General features: G+C 48.2%; 1 protein-coding gene across 1 annotated transcript in view; it reads right to left on the reverse strand.

The window, feature by feature from the left end:
- The window catches only part of EEIG2 (EEIG family member 2), a 46,448-nt gene that overhangs the window by 13,535 nt on the left and 11,389 nt on the right, over window positions 1-21,524 (reverse strand). The window contains exons 2-4 of the mRNA XM_066352323.1: window positions 10,684-10,804; window positions 4,581-4,610; window positions 714-830 (exon numbers count right to left, since the gene is read on the reverse strand). Of these exons, the coding sequence (XP_066208420.1) occupies window positions 714-830; window positions 4,581-4,610; window positions 10,684-10,804 (268 nt within the window). The remainder of the gene's footprint in view (window positions 1-713; window positions 831-4,580; window positions 4,611-10,683; window positions 10,805-21,524) is intronic.

The raw sequence follows: 21,524 nt of genomic DNA on the forward strand, positions 1-21,524 counted from the left end.
CCACTGGCTATAAGAGGGGAGGAGAGAGAGATGGAGAGACAGAAGGGAGAGAGGGAGGGAAAGAGAAGCAGATGGTCACCTCTCATGTGTGCCCTGACTGGGGATTGAACCTGGGATTGGCCTGCACTTTATCCCCTGAGCCAACCGGCCAGGACATTATCCAGTGAGTTTTACTATGTGTGATGCCCTTTATAAACATTTTCTCAACTGGTCTCATTTGCTCTTCCCACCAACTCTCTGAAGTGCACCTCCTGTGCGTGGCCACCCAACTGTGTGGTTTCTGACAGCATTTGGGGTTGATGCCCAAAACGAGCTCCACCTGTCACTCCACCAGCTACAAGAGGACCCGGTGACTTCTACGTGGCCACCACAGCTGCTCTGGAAATCACCTTTTGGGAGCTGTCATGATAAGGTACTCATTCATTACACGCCTTCCTCCCAGCGGGCCCCGAGGCTGCAGTGGTCGTGGGCACTGTTCCCAGAATAGTCACAGCACCAGAGAGAAACACCTTAGGTTCAGGAAGGTGAAATTTTGTTGCTTTTCACTGCTTCTGTGACTTGGGTAGACTTTCCCCTATGGGTGAGTATTTCAGCAGTGTGGTCCGCTCATGATCCAGCATGGACTCCCTCCTTGGCTTTGACAGTTCACATCTGTGCTGATTTAGAGGCACAGACCCCCGTCTGTGGACATGTATATCGGGAGACGTGCTTACTTTGAGAATGGAGTTGTCCTGCCTCGTGTTTTTGGTGTCATAGCCTTCCAGTAAACAGCGCCGAGTGGTGTTTCCTGACCCAGCAAACTCTGCCAGGTTCAGGTCTGCAAAGCCCAGCTATGGAAAGAAAAAGAAACAATATTAATAGAATATCTACTAGGCTTCTCTCATATTCTCCTTAAAATAAAGACTCAACCCACGCTTTGGACAAGCCACCTCAAACTTCAGTCATTTGCAGTTTTTGCCATCTTAACAATAACTGTTCTTTTTTTTTTTTTTTTTTTTTTGTATTTTTCTGAAGTTAGAAGATGGGAGGCAGTCAGACAGACTCCCGCATGTGCCCAACTGGGATCCACCTGGCATGCCCACCAGGGGGCGATGCTCTGCCCATCTGGGCTGTTGCTCTGTTGCGGGCCAGAGCCATTCTAGCACCTGAGGCAGAGGCCATGGAGCCATCCTCAGCGCCGGGGCCAACTTTGCTCCAATGGAGCCCTGGCTATGGGAGGGGAAAAGAGAGATAGAGAAAAAGGAGAGGGTGGAGAAGCAGATGGGCGCTTCTCCTGTGTGCCCTGGCTGGGAATTGAACCCAGGACTTCTACACGCCAGGCCAACACTCTACCACTAAGCCAACCAGCCAGGGCCTCAATAACTGTTCTATTGTTTGCTTACGTGTCTTTACACTGGCTTACTTTTGGTAAAAATAAAAAGTGTATTACCTATTGTACTCTTATCGTACACAATGTAATCTTTGAAATCATGAATTTGATGTGCTAGATTTTTTCTATATACACACTATAGTATATAACGAAGTAAAAATAATGTATATCAAGCAACTAACATCACTGCAAGTAGCAGGGGTACAGTCCTCGCACCGAGGGAAATGCTAGCAGACCAAATCCAGATCATTTGCACAGACACACAGAACACTGCCCGGACGGCCCCTCCCTACTTGGCTCCAGCTGTACTCCCAGTTAAAGAGTGGCGGCTGCAGGCCGCTGAGGGTCATTAAATTCCCACCCTCCGTGCACGAACCAGGATGATTCGGATGTATGCCTCACACTTTCTTTGGTGCAAGGCACCTCTCCTCCAGCACCTTCTATATTGCCTTGCCGATCACCCCTGAACCGAATCTTTCTTTATAATCCCTACTTCCTCCCTCCCCCAGAGCTGAGCCCCGCACCAACCCTGTGCTGTGCTGCTGTCGTGAAGTTCAGCTCAGACCTGCTGCTCCCTCTCATTCCTGCCCAGGCCTGGTCACCCTTTCTGCAGCTACCAAAGACTGCCCTCCTGATGCCTGTTTGTTGTTTCCAAGTGGTACAGGTCAACCCCATTATATTTTAAAATTAAGTCTATTCTATGTGACGAAGTACTTAGAGAGTCTTTTGTTAACAACAAAAAAGCTTTGAGCCTGCAATTATTAAGTGCATCTCCCCGAATACAGAACAAAGAGAATTGACCGATTCAGATACCACTACAATTTTAAGTTTCCTGCTTTGTTTTAAAGACACACTGGGCAATAGGAATGACAGTCAAGGTGAAGATTTTAATTGCAGACTGGAACATTATTTTAGTAGCTTTTAACTGGTACAAAAAAGAATGAAGAATAAGAACTTGAGAGTCCGGCCGAAAGGCCAGAAACCCCAAATGCAGTAAGTCAGGATGTATCCGGCCACACGGTTACTCTGGTCTCACCGCCTCTTTTGGGGGGATGGCCGGGGCAGAGCCCCATCCGAGTGAGCACGTGAAGACCCACGTGGCTGTGTGATCTCACATCACCCGTTTCAAACATTACCCTTTCTCTCCAGACCTCCGCCCCCCCTCGCATCCGCGCCTGCTGATGCCTTGCGCTTACATCTCACCCAGGAGATAAAAGCATTCAAAGAGCACTTCACTTTCACCAGCTCTTATCACCGGCCACGTCCACTCAGCCGCCTGCGTCTGTGCCCGGCTATCTGCCTCCGCACTTACTGTAAGTGAACCACCGAGCTTGGCCCGAGGCCAATCGCTCCCCCTCGGACCACTCCAGTCAGGGCGCGGGGACCTCTCCCCTCTCCGCACCCTCGAATGTGCCTTCCCTGCTGGCGCATGGCCACCAGCACACGGCCCTGCTGGCTCCTCTCCCTCTTCAGGAACGTAAGTGGACGAAGCCTCACTCTACGTCTCTAGCCTCCGGAACTATTTTTCTGCTCCCCCTTTATTGCAAAACTCCTTGTAAACAACGGTTCCTGATGACAGTCTCTGGCTCCTTTGTCCTTGGCCGCCTCATCCGTGTCACCTCCTCGCTCCAGCCCAGTGCAAGGTCCTTTTCCTCGAAAATGCCAAGGGCCCCTCAAGGCCTTTAACTGGTCCTACTGCCTGAAAGTCCCCTCCTGGACCTTGTTGCTCTCTTCCTTACCCCATTCAGGTCTGTGTTCCAATGTCATCTCTCTGCAGGGGGGGGGGCTGACCACTCACACCACACTCTCCTCCTCCCTCTCACCCTATGGTGCCCCCCCCCCCAGTCTGTGTTTCCCTCCCAGCACTTACACACCAGGAAATACACATTTCCCATTTGTGGTTTACTGTCTGCGCCCTCCCCAACCCTCTATCAGGGTGTAAGCTCCACAGGGCAGACAACTTTGTTAGTAAGATATCTTAATTAGAGAGAAGAGAAAGAGAGAGAGGGGGGGGGGGAGTGTGGGGTGGCAGGGAGCAGGAAACATCAACGCATAGTGTTGCTTGTTGTGTGTGCCTTGACTGGGAAAACCCAGGGTCTCGAACCGGCAACCTCAGTACTCCAGGTTGACGTTTTATCCACTGCACCACCACAGGCCGGGCCGGGCCCAGATCTCTGCTTTGTTTCCTGCTCTGTCTCTAGTACTCAGAGAGTGCCAGGAACAATGTCCGGCAGAGGCACGCAGCTCACACATATTTACTGAATAATGAACTGCCCACTGGCTCACCACCCACTGTTGGAATGCTGACATTACAGTATAATTAAGCATAATAAAAGTTAAAAAAAAATAATCTGGCTTGCCCCCATTATGAAAGCATATTAAGCCTGACTGGTGGTGGAGCAGTGGATAGAGCATCGACCTGGGATGCTGAGGTCTCAGGTTCGAAACCCTGAGGTGACCAGCATGTGCACGGCTCATCCAGTTTAAGCCCACGCTCGCCAGCTTGAGCATGGGGTCTTTGGCTTGAACATGAGATCATCCACATGATCACAAGGTCACTGACTTGAGCCCAAGGTTGCTGGCTTGAGCAAGGGATCACTGGCTTGGCTTGAGCCCCCCAGTCAAGGCACTTGTGAGGAGAAATCAATGAACAACTAAGCTGACACAACTACGAGTTGATGCTTCTCATCTCTCACCTCCCTCTCTCTCCCTTCCTGTCTCTCTCTTTCTCTAAAAAAATAAAAATAAAAAATATATAGGACAGAATGAATTAACAGCAAACTAGAGATGATCTCTAGTTGGGAAACTGAAACTTAAGAACATCCCATAATCAGCATTTACAAAGAATATGCCTCTAATTTATTATTGAAGCCAACTGTTCAATCTCCAAGCGGCTTTATTTGAAAATAGCCTATCTGAACAGCAATTAGAAGAACACACTCCTGGCGGGTAGCTCAGTTGGTTGAAGCATTGTCTCTATGCACCAAGGTTGCGGGTTCCATCCCTGGCCAGGGCACATGCAAGAATCAACCTATGGCTGCATAAATAAGTAGAACAATATATCAATATTTTTTGCTCTCTCGCTCTCCATTCCTTTCTCTCTAAAATCAATCAGGAAATTTAAAATGAAAAATAGAAGAGGAAATTAAAGTTTATAAATAGCAATGAGTGATATTACACACTCCAAAAGAGTTAAAGGCCATTTACTTACCTTTGCATAAGCTTTTCCACCTTTTAATTCCTACCAAAGATAGAAAACACTATTAGATTATCATACAATTAAGGAATTAAGTGAAATATATATAAAATAATTCTGAAGTGACATTTACATACTGGCAAATATACAAACAGTATAATTCTGATTATCTTAAATCCTAAAATGACCAGAATTTTCACTTAGAATTTACCATAAATCTGCAAACAATGAATGGTGAGAAGACAAGCTAATATTTGGTCTGTTTGCTAAAGAAATTGCCAAAAAGGTCCTAGACACATTGCAAGAAACAGAATCACCAAAGAAAGGTTAAATTACTTAGGCATATTAACACATTGTAGAAAGATTTTAATGAGAGTCAAAACCCCTGCCTCAGAGACAATCACTGTTATCAATTTTTAGGAATTGTCCAAAAGATGCTCTATAGATATATATGTACACTGCTCACAAAACTTAGGGGATATTTTATCGCTTCATATTCATTTGAAAATATCCCCTAATTTTTTTTTTTTTTTTTGTATTTTTCTGAAGTAAGAAGTAGGAAGCAGACAGACTCTCACATGCGCCTGACTGGGATCCACCTAGCATGCCCACTAGGGGAGGATACTCTGCCCATCTGGGGCGTTGCTCTGTTGTAACCGGAGCCACTCTAGCGCCTGAGGCAGAGGCCATGGAGCCATCCCCAGGGCCTGGGCCAACTTTGCTCCAATGGAGCCTTGGCTACAGGAGGGGAAGAGAGAGCTAGAAAAAAGAGGGGGAAGAGTGGAGAAGCAGATGGGTGCTTCTCCTGTGTGCCCTGACCAGGAATTGAACCTGGGACTTCCACACGTCAGGCCGCCACTCTACCACTGAGCCAACCGGCCAGGGCCTCCCCTAATTTTTGTGAGCAGTATATATAGATAAGACAGATAGATAGATTCCCCTTTCACTCAAATAATAGCATACTATACACACCTAACCTTTATACCTTATTTTTTCCCACTTAATATATATAGGGCAATCTTCCATGTTAGTATAGAAGAAACTCTTATCTAATGTGAACAAAACTGGCAAAAATACAAAAGAATAAAAAATGATATATGAATGTCTTAACATTTTACTTTAAAATATGAAATCATACATTACTTTGCCAAATTTAGAATATCACACATGGTGAGAATAAGTGTAAAATACTTAGAACAATGCCTAGCACGCAATATACACTGTTTATGTGTTTGACACTATAATTAAGGCCAGCCTCCCCCCTCCCCTCACTTTAAAAAATGTGTTTGCTGCATGGAGTTGGCTTTTATCTTTCCTGCATAAACCAGATACATAATGTATTATCTACCGTTTCTGTCTTTAAGATGATAAGTTAAAAAAAATAATAAAGCGATGAATTCGAAGAAGTTGAGAAGCAATCGATGGTAAATTGTGTTCTTCGTGAATATCTGTTGCCCCGCCCTTCCTTGTTCCCACGGATGAGGCGTGGCCGTGCCGCTCTGTCTACCCCATTAGGAATTATGGATTTTCCTTCTTTATTAGGTTGTTGTTATATTCCTTAGAGCAGCACTCTTCATTAAATAAAGCAAAAAAAAAAAATAATCCACAAGACTTCCGTCAGATGATCCTTGTTTCTTAGCTGATTCTTTTCTTTGCTCCCCGCTGCAGCCAAGCTCCTCAGGACTTAACTGAATCTGCTGTACCCCACTCCCTCCTCAATCAGTCTGCTCCAACTGGCTCTGTCCTCGGTCTCCTGCTGCGACGGCTGTCGAGGTCCCCATGACCTCCACTTTTGTTAGAGCCAAGGGCTGGTTCATCTTCATCTCACGACAGCGCTGGACAGGCTTGCTGTCCCATTTCCTGTATTACACCGTTCTCTTCCTGAACGTCCACGGAGCCCACTGCCTGGTTCCACTCTTGCCTCCCTGGCTGCTCCTTCTCCCTCTCCTTCGCCAGACTTACCCCTGTACTTAACTTCTGTAGAAACAGTGCTGGTTGTACCCCAATTATCCATTCTCCCTCTCGCCATAGTAACAGAATCCTGTTTTTAGTTGGACATCTGGTGACCCAAAAGAATGACCGCATCTCCCACTGTTCTTCCGTGCTATGGCATCGTGATGAGGGTCTGGAGAGGGGCGTGTCAGAGTGGTATGCTTGAATGAATCCTTGCTCCTTTCTTGGACCTGCTAACGGTCATTTATACCACCCACCCTCACTTGTTCGAGTGAGCCGGGGTTTGGCCTAGGGCCTCCTGTCTTCTCTCTCTACACTTCTTCCCTGGGTCACCCCGTTCAAGTCTATGGCTCTAAATAGAAAATGTATGTTGATGACTCTCAAATCTTTATCTGGAAACGTTTCCTCTGACTTCCAGACTGGTGTTTTTAAATGCCTCCTTGACACGTCCACTTGATGTCTCATAGACACCTCAGCTTTAACACGTCAGGCCACAACAGGACTGCTGGTCTCTGCGAATCAACTTGTTCCCCTTGGGGTCTCTGCCATTTCAGTAAATAACAGAATCATCTACCTGCTTGCTCAGGCAGGAGGGGTAAGAGTTATCCTCAATTCTTCTTTCTCTTTCCTTTGCCACATCCAATCCATTAGTGGGGGCCAACCTCCTCGACACATCCTGAATCAGACCGTCTCCCATTACAACCGCATGCCGAAACAAACACTCCTCATCTGAACTGTCCCAGGCACCCGAGTGGCCTTTCTGCAACTCATCCTCCACATGGCAGCAACAGTGATCTTAGATCATGTCTCTCCTTATCAAAATCCTCAGACGGAGTCGAAGTATGATTAGAATAAAATCGAAACTCAGACTCATCCCCATGGCCTGGAAGGCCTTACCTGACCTAGTGCCTCCGACCTCACTACCAAGAGCTCTCCCTCTGCGGGTCTTCCCGGCTGGTCTTCTGTCGTGTAACATGCCGGATACGCTGTTCATCCTAAGTGGGGCTCAGGGTACTTCTGAGTCTGGGGCTTGCTGCCTTCCATCCGTTCAGAAGACTGCTAGCCACAGTCCCTCCCTCCTCCTAGGGCTCCGATCACACATGGGTGAGCCCGCTCCACTGTTTCCCTCGTCTTCCTCTCTTTTCGGTACATTCCACCCTTCTTCTCTCCGTGATTTACTCTGAATCTTTTCTTCTGTCTTGTTTTCCAGTTCACCAGAGCTCTCTCTTCAGTGGGGGTAAGCCTGCTGTGAAATCTATCGGTTGAGATCTGTTTTCATCTCTTTAGCTTTACATTTTAGTTACTGTAGTTCTAGAGCTCAATTTGCTTCTTGTTTTATAGTTTCTAGTTCTCTAATGAAATTCCCCATATTGTTTACTAATTATGTTTATTGTAAAAGTTGGTTTGTGATCTTTCTATAGCTCTATCTTCCATGAGTCTCTATTTTTTTTTTTCTCAAGAGAGACAGACAGACAGGAAGGGAGAGAGATAAGAAGCATCAACTCATAGTTGTGGCACTTAATTGTTCATTGATTATTGATTGCTTCTCATATGTGCCTTGACTGGGGAACTCCAGCTGAGCCAGTGACTCCTTGCTCAAGCCAGTGATCTTGGGCTCAACCCAGTGACCTTGGGCTTTAAGCCAATGACCTTTGGGCCCAAAGCAACAACCATGAGATTATGTCGATGATCCCATGCTCAAGCTGGTGAGCCCGTACTCAAACTGGTGACCTCGGGGTTCTGAACCTGGGACCTCAGCATCCCAGGTTGAGGTGCTATCCACTGTGCCACCACTGCCCAGGAGGATGGGTGTCTTTTTTATATATTTTTTCCTTTTGGTCTTTTTTTTGTTGTTGTTGTTGTTGACTGTTCTTTAATTGAACATCAAGCGTCAAGTGAGTTAAAAATCAGTTCTTTAGGGTTTGGGCTTTAAAAATCAGGCCTTTTATTTATTTCCTCTCTGCACAAATGTTCTTTGCATGCCTGCAGTCCCCTAGGAGTGAGCCGGACAAAGCACAGACTCTGCCCTACAAAGCCGCCTCCCTGTTTTCTTCCTTCTGATTTCTGGTCATGTAGTCACGCGTCTTGGTGTGCTTGGTAGTTTTTGTGCATGATAACTTGAGGAAGTAACTTGAGGCTCAGAGTAATGTTATTTCCTTCAGAGAAAAGGCACATTTGCTCCTGGGTAAGCAGTGAGGTAGGGGCTGACCACCTTCCTCTAAGCAGGACTGAGCCGACTGGAGCTGAGTCAGTCTCCACCAGGGCTGATTCACACCCACTACATCCTCCTTCTAGGCTGAAACTCTGGTGCAGACCCAACGAAAGCTTGGGGTTCCCGCCGAGGCCCCTTCTGCTGCTGGGTCCTGGACTTGGACTCCAGTGTGTGTCCCCTTAACCCTGCAACACTCCGGGAATCCCAGCTCAGCTCAACTTCTGTCACTACTTTCGGCTCCGTTCTTAACCACGCGCAGATTAGCAGAGGCTCTGAGGGAGAGAGCGATGGTGGGCCCATCTCCTCTGTTCCCGCTTGGGGGTTTCCACGGCCTTCAAGGAGCTATTTCAAATATTTCTGTCTAGCTTTTCTGGCTGTCCTCAGAGAGAGAGGGGTGGTTTGGAGCAAGCTAGTCCATTCATTTCAGAAGCATAAATCCCGAGGTTTATTATAATCTTAGGGCCTGTAATGGATTAAACTGTAGGCCTCTCCCTCCAAAAGATACATTGAAGTCCTAACTTCCAGTACCTCAGAAGGTGACCCTATTGGGAGATGGAGTCTTTGCATAACCTTCTACCTAGAATGAGGTCTTTATCCAATATGACTAGTGTCCTCAGAAGAAAGGGGTTACGGTGGCACAGTCACAGACACACACAGAGGGAAGATGACGTGAAGACCCAATGGGCGAAGACAGCCGTCCAACTGGAATGACATATCCCCGAGTCTACCAGAAGACAAGAGAGGGACCTGGGACCTGCCTTCCCCGGCGCGTTGGAGGGGCGTGGCCCTGCTCACACCCTCACTTTGACTTCTGCCCTCCAGAACTGTGAAACAGTATGTTTCTGTTGCTTTATTTTTTGGTATTTTTTATTTGCTTCTTATTTTTATTGACCGAATTGGGGCGACACTGGTGAGTAAAATTACACGGGCTTCAGGAGCACACGGGCAAGCCGTCACCTGTGCACTGGACTGCGTGCACTCCTGCGGCTTTAGCCCGCGCAGCCCGGGGGCTCCCGTAGAGCAGCGCCGGGACTCTGACTGCGTACACTGGACTGCGTGCACTCCTGCGGCTTTAGCCCGCGCAGCCCGGGGCTCCCGTAGAGCAGCGCCGGGACTCTGACTGCGTACACTGGACTGCGTGCACTCCTGCGGCTTTAGCCCGCGCAGCCCGGGGGCTCCCGCAGAGCAGTGCCGGGACTCTAGCCCGCGCAGCCCGGGGGCTCCCGTAGAGCAGCGCGAGGACTCTGACGCAGGCGCCTTTCCTCTCAGTTCTGTGATGGGTAACTTTCTGAGCCAACCTGAGTTAAAAGCCGGTACAGTAGCTTAATTCACCAGCAGTGGTGACAAATGGATTCTTCTTTTTCACACACGAGAATCGCAGGATCACATACTTGTCCATCAGTAGCAGAACCATCGGCAGGCGCCACATTTGTAGATTATTGATAACGTGCCTCACCCTGATATGTGGAAATTATATATATGGACTTGGAATTAGAAAAGGTTGTGTTTTGAGTCCCTACTTTGTCACATATTAGCTATGTGAATTTGGGCAAGGAACAATCGCTCTGGGCCTGAGTTTTCCTGTAAAAATGGAAAAAACACCCCCTCCTTTCGGGGTTGTTACTGAACATAATGTAGGTCAAGTCCCTCGAACAATGCCCAACCAAGAGGAAGGTAACGAATAGCAGCAAGATGCAGACAGAGCCCCCCACATAATCCAGTAAGGTCAATACTCGGACGTGTCTGAGGTGAGACGAGCTTCCTGAAGAACATCTTAATTTATCACCTCAGGCTCGTTGCCATATTTGCCCCAGTAATTTGAGTTTCTGCTGGAAGTGTGAAGCGAAACTGCCTACGACGGCCCCGAGGCCAAAGCAGAGCTCAATACAGCACGTCTGTGCCGCGGGACTCACCCGGGCCCTGAAAGGGGAGAAGGGACGGGCTCTTTGGTACCTTGCGCACAGACACCCTGTAGATGCAGGGGTCCAGGACGCCCGTGGCGGCGCTGGCGCTCATCTTGCACATGAACGAGAACTTCTTCCTCCAGTGGACACAGTTCGCGTGCACCACCTCCCTGTGGGGTGGGGGTGGGGTGGGGGTGGGGGGGGGGAGAGGAGAGAACCAGTTAATGAACTATCACTGACGACATGGTGATAAAGCACACACACTCTTTCCCCCACGTCCGCAATGCAAAAGGGATGCATCGAAAGCCAGGATTTGGAAACAGTGAAACATGCAGCAAACCAATTCGTAACAACGGGACGCGAAGACCTTGGAAGGTTTTTGGTCTTTTTTTTTTGTATTTTTCTGAAGTTGGAAACGGGGAGGCAGTCAGACAGACTCCCGTATGCGCCCGATCGGGATCCACCCGGCACGCCCACCAGGGGGCGAAGCTCTGCCCACCAGGGGGTGATGCTCTGCCCCTCCGGGGCGTCGCTCTGTCGGGACCAGAGCCACTCTTGCACCTGGGGCAGAGGCCAAGGAGCCATCCCCAGCGCCCGGGCCAATTTTGCTCCAATGAAGCCTCGGCTGCAGGAGGGGAAGAGAGAGACAGAGAGGAAGGAGAGGGGGAGGGGTGGAGAAGCAGTTGGGCGCCTCTCCTGTGTGCCCTGGCCGGGAATCGAACCCAAGACTTCCGCACGCCAGGCCGATGCTCTACCACTGAGCCAACCGGCCAGGGCCGACCTTGGAAGGTTTTAATCATCCACAGATGCCGAAATAAATGGAAGCTTCACTATTCACTCATTCAACACACAATGCATGTTTATTTTATGTGTGCTAAGCATGTGCTAGGTGTTTAAAATACAAAGATGAGAATGACAGTATTCCTACTCTTTTTTTTCCTTTTTTTTGTATTTTTCTGAAGTGAGAAGCAGGGAGGCAGGCAGACAGATTCCTGCATGTGCCCAACCGGGATCCACCTGGCATGCCCACCAGGGGGCGATACTCCACCCATCTGGGGCGTTGCTCTGTTGCAACTAGAGCCATTCTAGCGCCTGGTGGAGGCCATGGAGCCATCCTCAGTGCCCGGGCCAACTTTGCTCCAATGGAGTCTTGGCTGCAGGAGGGGAAAAGAGAGACAGAAAGAAAGGAGAGGGGGAAGGGTGGAGAAGCAGATGACCGCTTCTCCTGTGTGCCTTGGCCAGGAATAGAACCTGGGACTTCCACATGCCAGGCCGATGCTCCACCGCTGAGCCAACTGGCCAGGCCAATGTTCCTACTCTTGTAGGACTTATAGTAAATAGTGGAAAAGAAACATAAATACTTATTCTAGTCATAGATTTACTCCTGTAGCCTGTGACATGGAACCTATAATGTGCTACCATGTACCGACAGCCTACCACCCTAGGAGCTGGTCAGCATCCACTTTATAGACAAGGAAAATGAGGCATAAGGCGGGAAGTCAACTCAAGCTCATTTAGGGAGACAGTAGCAAAACTAGCATTCAAACCAGGCCCGTTGAACTCAAAAGACTGCTTGTCCACAAAAGAAAATCTATATTTTTCTGACAACTCTGCTTTTTTCAAGTTTCCAGGGCTTTTTGACCATGCTGTTCCCTCTACTGTTCTATGTGAGTACAGGGGGCTTAGCCTTACAAAGGAAGGATAATTAGTCTAACACAGGAAGAAAAAAAGGACAATGGTAGAAAATAAAGAAAAATTATGGAAAGCAAAAGGAAAGGCAAGAGAGCCCAGGATGAATAGTTTTGATTTTTTTCTTTTTTTTTAGCGAAAGAGACAGAGACAGAGAGAGGGACAGACAGGGACAGAGAGACAGGAAGGGAGAGAGGTGAGAAGCATCAATTCTTTGTTGCAGCACCTTAGCTCTTCATTGATTGATTTCTCATATGTTCCTTGACCAGGGGCTACAGCAGACAGAGTGACCCCTTGCTCAAGCCAGTGACCTTGGGCTTAAGCCAGCGACTATGGGGTCATGTCTATGATCCCTGTGACCCTGAGCTCAAATTGGTGAGCCTGCAATCAAGCCAGTGACCTTAGGGTTTTGAACCTGGGACCTCAGTGTCCCAGGTTGATGCTCTATCCACTGTGCCACCACCAGTCAGGCCAGATTTTTTTATTTATTTTATTTTTTATTGTTGCTTCCCTCTCAACACCTCTGGGCCTCAGACGTGATGGAGGCATCAGCCATGGCAGAACTCCGCAAAAGGTCCATTTGTAAACTTACATGTTTGCTGGGCCCTTTAGGGATGTGCACTTGGTTGTTTCTGTCACACAGACAGGAATCAAAGACAACATTAAAAAAGAAACAAAACCCAAAACTATTTACTTTTCTCAAAAAGTACACAATGATGGGAAGATGAGTGCTCCTCCTTCAAAACCTTCTACGTAATTTTGAAGGAAGGCATCAGCTCACAAGGACGGAGAGAACCGGAGAGGAGACCAAATCAGTGGCCAGGGACGGATGAAGGATAACTGATTCCGCAAAGCGCAGGAAGCCGAGGCGTGGCCGGCAACGGCGCAGGCGAGAGCGGGCATCTCGGGTGGGGTGGAAGCAGGACGCAGGAAGGACCAAGGGCAGAAGGGCTGACTGGACACTGCTGCACAAACAGACCCTCAGAGCCTCTTCCTGGCTCCCGCCGGCGGACTGAGATGGCTTCCCCTGCCCAGCAAGACGGCGGGACCTCCGCACCACCCGACTGAGGGCAGGCGTTGGCATGCGCAGCACCACCCGACTGAGGGCAGGCGTGGGCATGCGCAGCAGCATGGCCAGATTCGGGGCGGGGCTGGGGCTGGGGCTGAAGGAGGACTTACTGAATGTGGGGACTCCACCCCTCACCTGACTCCTCAGAATACGGCCTATTCTTCCAGACGTGGGAAGAACATTCTCCGGGGAATCCAAACAGCCCCAAAGGGGAAGATCTAAGGAGATGGATGTTGAGGGTTCCCAGCAGAACGGCTCAACCAGCTCCATCTACAGTAAAAACATGAGTCAAAAAACATCCCCCACATGGGCAAAGCTGCTAAGCAACTTTTGGTGACTGTGGTTAAATCTGAGGAAAGTCTCCTATTGTGAGAGACAGAGGGGAACGAATAGCGAGAGGCCTCTTACACAAAACAGAGTCTACGCCAGGTGAAGAGAACAGATTCTCAGAGAGACAGGACTGGCTACTGCATTTAGCAGAAGGGAGGAAATAACAGAGGTTAGAGTAGACATAAATCAAATAGAGACAAAAATAAATAAAAATAAGAGTTGTTTTTTGGGGCCTGACCAGGCGGTGGCGCAGTGGATAGAGCATCGGACTGGGACACGGAGGACCCAGGTTCAAAACCCCCAGGTCGCCAGCTTGCGCGCGGGCTCATCTGGTTTGAGCAAAGCTCACCAACTTGGACCCAAGGTCGCTGGCTCGAGCAAGGGGTTACTCGGTCTGCTGTAGCCCCATGGTCAAGGCACATATGAGAAAGCAATCAATGAACAACTAAGCTGCCGCAACGAAGAACTGATGCTTCTCATCTCTCTCCCTTCCTGTCTGCCTGTCCCTATCTGTCCCTCTCTCTGACTCTGTCACAAAAAAAAAAAAAAAAAGAGTTGTTTTATGGGGAAAGAACATCAACAAATCCTGAGCTAGACTCAAAAGGGAATAGACAAAATCACAAATGAACGAGAAGACATTACAATGAAGTCCTCAGAAAGAAAAAGAATTTTAGGGGGATATTATGAACAATTATATGCCAACAAACTGGACAACCTAGAAGAGATCAATAAATTCCTAGAAACACACAACTTCACCAAACCGAATCTAAAATAGTTACACTCCCAGAAGCACAGGGCAGGCTGGCGGCTGCCGGGGTCCCGGCAGTGGGGAGAACGGGGAGGCGGTGAGTCTAGAAGCCCAGAACTCAGTCATGCAAGGTGTGTATGTCCTGGAGACCTAACGTAGTGCATGGCGACCGCAGTTAACAACACTGTATTGTGCGCTTCAAATTTGCTAATACCTTAAGTGTTCTAGAAAGAAAAACAACAATGGCAAACTATGTGAGGTGATAGATATGTTCCCTGGCTTGACTGTGATGGTCATTTCACAATGAATACGTGTATCTCAAAACATTGAAGTGTACACCTTAAATATATACAATTAATTTGCTGTTTATGCCTCAAAATAGAGCTAAAAAATGAAATAAAATAATTATCTGGAGAAAATGCTTTGGAACTTATTGTAGTTGTTTTCATGACCTCTCCAGCCCTACCCAGTGAAAGCACAAATGAGCTCAGACCCACGTGCTGGGGTTAAGATACCACCCAGACACACGGACCCTGCCTCCTATGTAGTAGACGGACATATGCTATACGCTGGGGCCCTGGAACAGGCTCTTATGTGAGAGTAAGAAAGTCTGGTGAGTCAAGAGATCAGGCTGGAATGAATGAGGGCTATGGAACATGTCTCTGATTAGCTCACAGTGTCACACAATAAATCATCCTTACCCCTTTCAGCAGTGAGTTCTTTTCATGCTCGCTGACCCCTGGGAGTGAGTTTTTTTTTTTCAAAAAATAAAACCAGTTCCAGTTACAGTTTTATTAACTTAAAATCATGTTTGTTTGATAACCCATTTGTGGAAACAAGAACATACATTTGCCTTTTTGTTAATGTTGCCTTACACGTTTTTAAAATAAAAATTTTTGTGCGATCGCACTCTGGTCAGGAGGCACGAGGACGTACATGATCGTTCATACTGCCCAAAGGGTTATTGGAGGAGAAATCCAGAAAAGATAAAAGCAGAAAGTAAGAGCCCAGCATAACACTGTGGACAGCACACTGCCAACCACGGTAAACTCGCAATAAACTCTGTTGATTGAATGAATCAATGCCAGGCCGAGGCCACAGATGAATAGTTCCAGCTACCAGGTGTGCCCTGTTACTTCGCAACTATTCCTCAACCTACCCCTTTCCTGTGTCTGCACCACTACCCTCATTCAGTCCCTCAAAAGATCTTCCCTGAAAAATGGCAACAGCCTCCTACATGGTCCTTGCCCAAGTATACCTTCCCTACTTCTACCGCAGAACTCCTAAAATTCAAATTTGAGAAGATTATTCCTCTGTGTAAAATCCTGTACAGCTTCTCCATGTCTTAGAGGGTCTGGTCCGACCCCCTTCACAGGGCTTCTCCATGGTGAGGTCCCTGCCTGTCTTTTTTTTTTTTTTTTTTCTATTTTTCGGAAGTGAGAAGTGAGGTGAGGGGCAGATAGACAGACTCCCGCATGTGCCTGACCGGGATCCACCCGGCATGCCCACCAGGGGACATTGCTCCGTTGCAACTGGAGCCATTCTAGTGCCTGAGGCAGAGGCCACAGAGCCATCCTCAGCACCCAGGCCAACTTTTCTCCAATGGAGCCTTGGCTGCGGGAGGGGAAGAGAGAGACAGAGAGGAAGGAGAGGGGGAGGGGTGGAGAAGCAGATGGGCGCCTCTCCTGTGTGCCCTGGCTGGGAATCGAACCCGGGACTTCCACATGCCAGGCCAACACTCTACCACTGAGCCAACTGGCCGGGCCTCCCTGCCTGTCTTTTGTCTCCTCTCTTGACCCTTTTTGTCTCAGGCTGCTGGTCACTCCCCATTCACGTCACGCCATTTCTCACCCGTGTAACTTTGTTCAGCATGTTTTCCTTCCCTTGTGTGCCCTCGACTCTCCCTTTCAACTTCCCTTATTCGGTAGTTTAATTTTAACTCCCTTAGTTTAGTCATCACCTCCTCTAAGAATCTTTCCCAGCTCAGCCCTCTGGTGAAAGCCCGGTGTCCTGTGAGACCTGGGCCAGCTGGGCTCCCTGAGCACATCAGTATCTGCCACTCCCCATCCCCGCACACTGTCCCCCAGGAAGAGGCTGGCCAGCTCTGGCGGGGCTGGCTTCCTCCATCGCTCCGTAAATCCTTGTTCCCCAGGACAACGTCCTAATTTCCTTTTTCCTGCCTGTTTGTGGCAGATTCTCCTAGGATTAGATACAGGGGTGGGCAAAAGTAGGTTTCCAGTTTTGAGTATGTAAAACACAGAGTTTTTTCTTGTATCGTTACTTATTTAATATGGCATTATTTTCCATGTGAAGAACTATAACCTACTTTTGCCCACCCCTGTATACTTCAAATAAATACTGTCAATGAACTTTAAAAATGTACAAGCTTAGGCCCTGGCCGGTTGGCTCAGTGGTAGAGTGTCGGCCTGGCATGCAGAGTCCTGGGTTCAATTCCCGGCCAGGGCACACAGGAGAAGCGCCCATCTGCTTCTCCACCCCTCCCCCTCTCCTTCCTCTCTGTCTCTCTCATCCCCTCCCGTAGCTGAGGCTCCATTGGAGCAAAGTTGGCTTGGGTGCTGAGGATGGCTCCATGGCCTCTGCCTTGGGCGCTGGAATGGCTCTGGTTGCGACAGAGCAACGCCCCAGATGGGCAGAGTGTTGCCCCCTGGTGGGCATGCCGGATGGATCCCAGTCAGCCCATGCGGGAGTCTGACTGCCTCCCCGTTTCCAACTTCAGAAAAATACAAAAGAAAAAAAAAAAAAAAGTACAAGCTTAAAGAGTTGTTGACGATGATCTTCAGTAACAGAAACTCAAGTAGAAATAGATAGGTTAATTTTATATAATGTTCTGGATTCTGTAATATCAAAATAATAGCTCTGGAATATTAACAATTCTCTAAATAAAAAAACATTTCTGTGCCTAAGGCAAATACTCAGAATTCTTTTTCGATAAAAAAGTCGTTAATGTGCACATCCACACACACTCTCTCTCTTTCTCACACACACAGCTGTTAGAAGGCTGTCCAAACTACACAAAGAAACAAAATAAAGTGGCAAAGTCAGTTCGTGACAAGTTGTTATGGGTTACCATGGAAACAAACTCAAACTACTTGGCAACTGAGACAAAAGTCACATTAGTAAATGCTTTCCGTTAGATGAGTCATCAATTTCCTATGAGTTTTATACGGTTGCTTAACCACTTTCACGAAACAAAGCAACAGAATATGGAGTGTTGATTCTGAGGAAAGCCAAGTATTTCTAACGTAAAACGACAAAGGCGCTGATTGTGAAATGCATCAGCAGAGGACTTACCAGAAGACAGATGTTGCTATGGCTATTGTTTATGCTTCAGAAGAGTAAAAAATATATATAAATGTCTTTAAAAAAATAAAATATAAAGTAAAATAAAAATCACTTTGTGACTACAATACTTAGATACTGTACTAGTAAACTGCATTCCTTAATATTCTAAGCATGACTTGCATGGGTATACTTGAGGCACATATTTAAAATTATGCCATGTCCTGGTAATTCAACGTATTTCTAACTTTTTAGAAATGGAGATTTAAAAAAAAAACTGTTAGGAGAAATGGAAGCTGCTTTGCCAGACAGCACCATCGCTGGGAGATTACAGGCTCGAGTCCAGAGCCAGTCTGTCCGGGTTCAGAGCCGCGTCTGCTACGTGGCGGCTCCCGTGCGCACACCTGCCTGCCCTCTGGGACCTGCTCCTCCGTGAGGCAGGGCCGGCAGAGCGCCTGCAGCTCACGGGAACTCGGGAAAATCAAGTGAATTCTCCCATGTGGTGTTCGGCACAGCGCCTGGCTTACAGTGGATCTCAGTAAATAAATGTTGGAAGTTGCTATTGTCAAGGATCTAAGCAGTTGTAAGTCCACTTACCTGTGTCCTCCAGAGAGAAACTATAGCTAACTTTACAAATAGAGAATTTTCTTCAATATTAATTTATTTTAGGAAAGCTATCGATTCCTGAGAAAATAAACCTTTGGGAACTGAGGCAAAAAACAAATATTTTAAGACTCTAAGGATAAATCAGATCTACAAAATTCTGTCTTTTAATTACAACACCGAGGACAAACGAATCTGTCACACCCCAGGGTGTCTTTGGCTTGACTCACTGGGTGGTTGGTACGAGGATTCAATGGCAAACATCTGAACACAACAAGTTTTTTCTCTTGTGCCTTCTGTGGGCGGTGTGACAGTGAATGGAATAATAACCCACTTTCAGACATTTTGAGGTTAAGGAGCCCGCGAGTCCCTTGTCTGGAAATGCCCAGTAGGCGGAGAGGCAGAGAGACCTAGAACTCGGGGGGGGGGGGGGGGGGGGGGCAGATACAAACGTGACAGTCCTCAGCATGTAAGTGGTCGCGGAGGTGGCGGGAGAGGACAGGACGAGGCTGCGCAGGGGGCGTGGGCGGAGAGGGGAGGAGCAGAGTGCGGGCTGGAGCCCCAGGGGACAGCGGGAGGTACAGGACTGGGGGGAGGCAGGCAAGGCGATCCCGGTACCATGGAAACCAAACCAAAGGGAAAGATTTTAAAGAAACTGCTCAACACTGTTGAATGTGGCAGAGAGGTCACGTGGGATAAAGACTAAACCAGCCACCGTGAGGTCACCGGTGACATGGGTCAGTGCGGCTTCAGTGCAGAGGTGGCAGGGAAGGCAGGTAACTATGGGAAGTGGAGACGAGGAGCACAGACTACAGACTTCAACTATTTCAGTAATAAAGTGGAGAAGATTACGGTGGCACCCAGACGGGGACATGGGGCTGAGGGAGGGTTTCATTTTAACATGCGAGAGATGTATGTTTTCGTGCCAAGAGGAAAAAGAACCAGTCAAGAGAACAGGTCAAAGATCTGATGGGGTGTGAATGATGGCGTTGGAGGGGACGGCACCCAGACGGCAGTCCAGGGCGCTGGCCTGGGACCTGAGAAGGGGCCCCTCCTGCAGCTCGAGGAGGGACGAGAGCAAGCTCAATGCAGGTGAGTTTGTCCACAACAGCCCACTACTCAGTGCCCAGAACTGGTCTAACGAGAAACTTCCTCATCCCCAAGCGGTAATTAATGGGAAGGGAACGCATTTTAGACTCAGAAGACCTGGACTCAGGTCTAGTCGCAACCCTGAACTACGCTGGACAAATCACTTTTCTCTACCGGTTTCCTCTTCTGTGAAATGTTTTGTAGCCAGCTACAAATTGGTAAGACAGATGGGGCCTGAAATCTATAAATTGGTATAAAAACTTACTTCAAAGATAGTTTGAACATTAGATGATATAGTACACACACACACACACACAGCACCATGTAACACAGGGTGTTAGGAATCAACACTTCTGGGATACATTTCCTGAGTCCCGGGGTAAAGTAATTCACTTGGTCCTGCCATTTTCTATAAACATCTGGAGGTGCCTTGTAAACGCAAGCCACTGAGAGCAAGAGGAATGGGGCTCGACTGAGTCATGCCGGGGGTTCTGAAAGTACTCCTCCTCTGGCGTTTGTCCCAGTACAGTCACTGGAAGGGGACTTGACAGCACGAGGGGACATTTTCTGGTTCTGTGACATGAAGTTGTAAATTCCAGAGAACACATCCAGGCCCCCAAGACCTATCTGGAGACACAGAAAAGGAGACACAGACTGAGGAATGCTCATGCTCGAGAGAGAGAGTGAGGTCGGGGGGACTGTGACAGTGTCACTGAGAGCGTCATACGCCGTCCTGTGAGGGCTGTCTGGGCTGACTCAGTTATATCTTAGAATCATCATAGTGATATAACCATGAGGAAAAATGCAGATAAGTGAAGGAAATTAAAACCAAAGGCTCAGCACCCCAGTCTAGCGAGCTCTGCTTTGAAGGGGGCCCAGGGAAGAGACTGGAGAGGTCTGTGCAGGGGGGAGCGTGAGGTAACAGGCTTGGGTGTGAAAGGACCCCTGAGCACCCACCGTGGGATGTCCGCTGAGGGGCCCAGACCTGCCACGGCCGCTGTGCTGACCTTGAGCAGCGTCAGCGCGAACTTCAGGTGGACGCCTCACCAATGTGTTACTGACACGTCCGACACCCTCCCTCCCATGGAAGGAAACCCCGGCGGGAGAGGAGGAGGAGAGAACAGCTTCTCAGTTACTCTGCAGGCTGGTTTTGCACGGGTTATGTCAGCACAGAGAGCTCTCTGTTTCATTCTGCCTGTCAGCTGGTGCCACCTCGCAGTTCCTCAAGCTCAGAAGTGGCAGGTGCTCACACGCAGTCACTCAGCACTGAGTTCCTGGTAGCTTCAGGAAGGCTTACTACACTTGATCAGTGCCCCGAGCAAGTTTACCAATCTCAACTTTACATACTGACAAACGCAGAGTTAATAACTGGGTTTGTTTTTCCTTTAACAGAAGAAACGCATTAGTGGAAATTATAAAGGTACTTCAGGGTTGCTTATAACAAGTTCTTTACTAATTTGGGCTACAAGTAAAATCTTGGAGCCAACTCCCTTCTTCTGCAAGTTGGATGGACAGTCTTTCCTAACTACCTCCCTGAGGCTGTCGTTCCAGGAGCTTTCTGCCTTGTGCCCTGGCGCACACAGTGATGTCCACGGGACAGTCCGGCTGAGGCCGTTATCTGAGCTCTCTGGAGGTCACTCCGGAAGCAATGGCCAAGCTGGGAAGACTGTCATGCTCAGAATGGTACACAGAGGTGATCCTTTTAAAAATATTTATATAATACCTTATGCAATCCTGACTCGACCTCCAAAGGTAACGACAGAAGATAAATGTTAATGACTACATACTTAGACACCAGCACGAGAGAATTCCCAGAAATTGCTATGGAACTGTGGCTAGTCTGTGCACGGGCAACACATAACATCTGTACTAGGACGAAATGCCACTAAGTGAGTCCACGCGGATGCTATGCGACTGATGACTCACCGGAATGAAATGAGGCCAACACACGATGTCCAAAATCAATACCATGGGTCGCTCCTCGTTCCGGTGAGATAGTTAGTCTCGGGTGTAGGCTAGTTTCTGAGCCACAATGCTTGGAAATACCCTTTGATTAGGAAAA

This window comes from Saccopteryx leptura, chromosome 11 (assembly GCF_036850995.1).
Source record: "Saccopteryx leptura isolate mSacLep1 chromosome 11, mSacLep1_pri_phased_curated, whole genome shotgun sequence".
Lineage (NCBI taxonomy): Eukaryota > Metazoa > Chordata > Mammalia > Chiroptera > Emballonuridae > Saccopteryx > Saccopteryx leptura.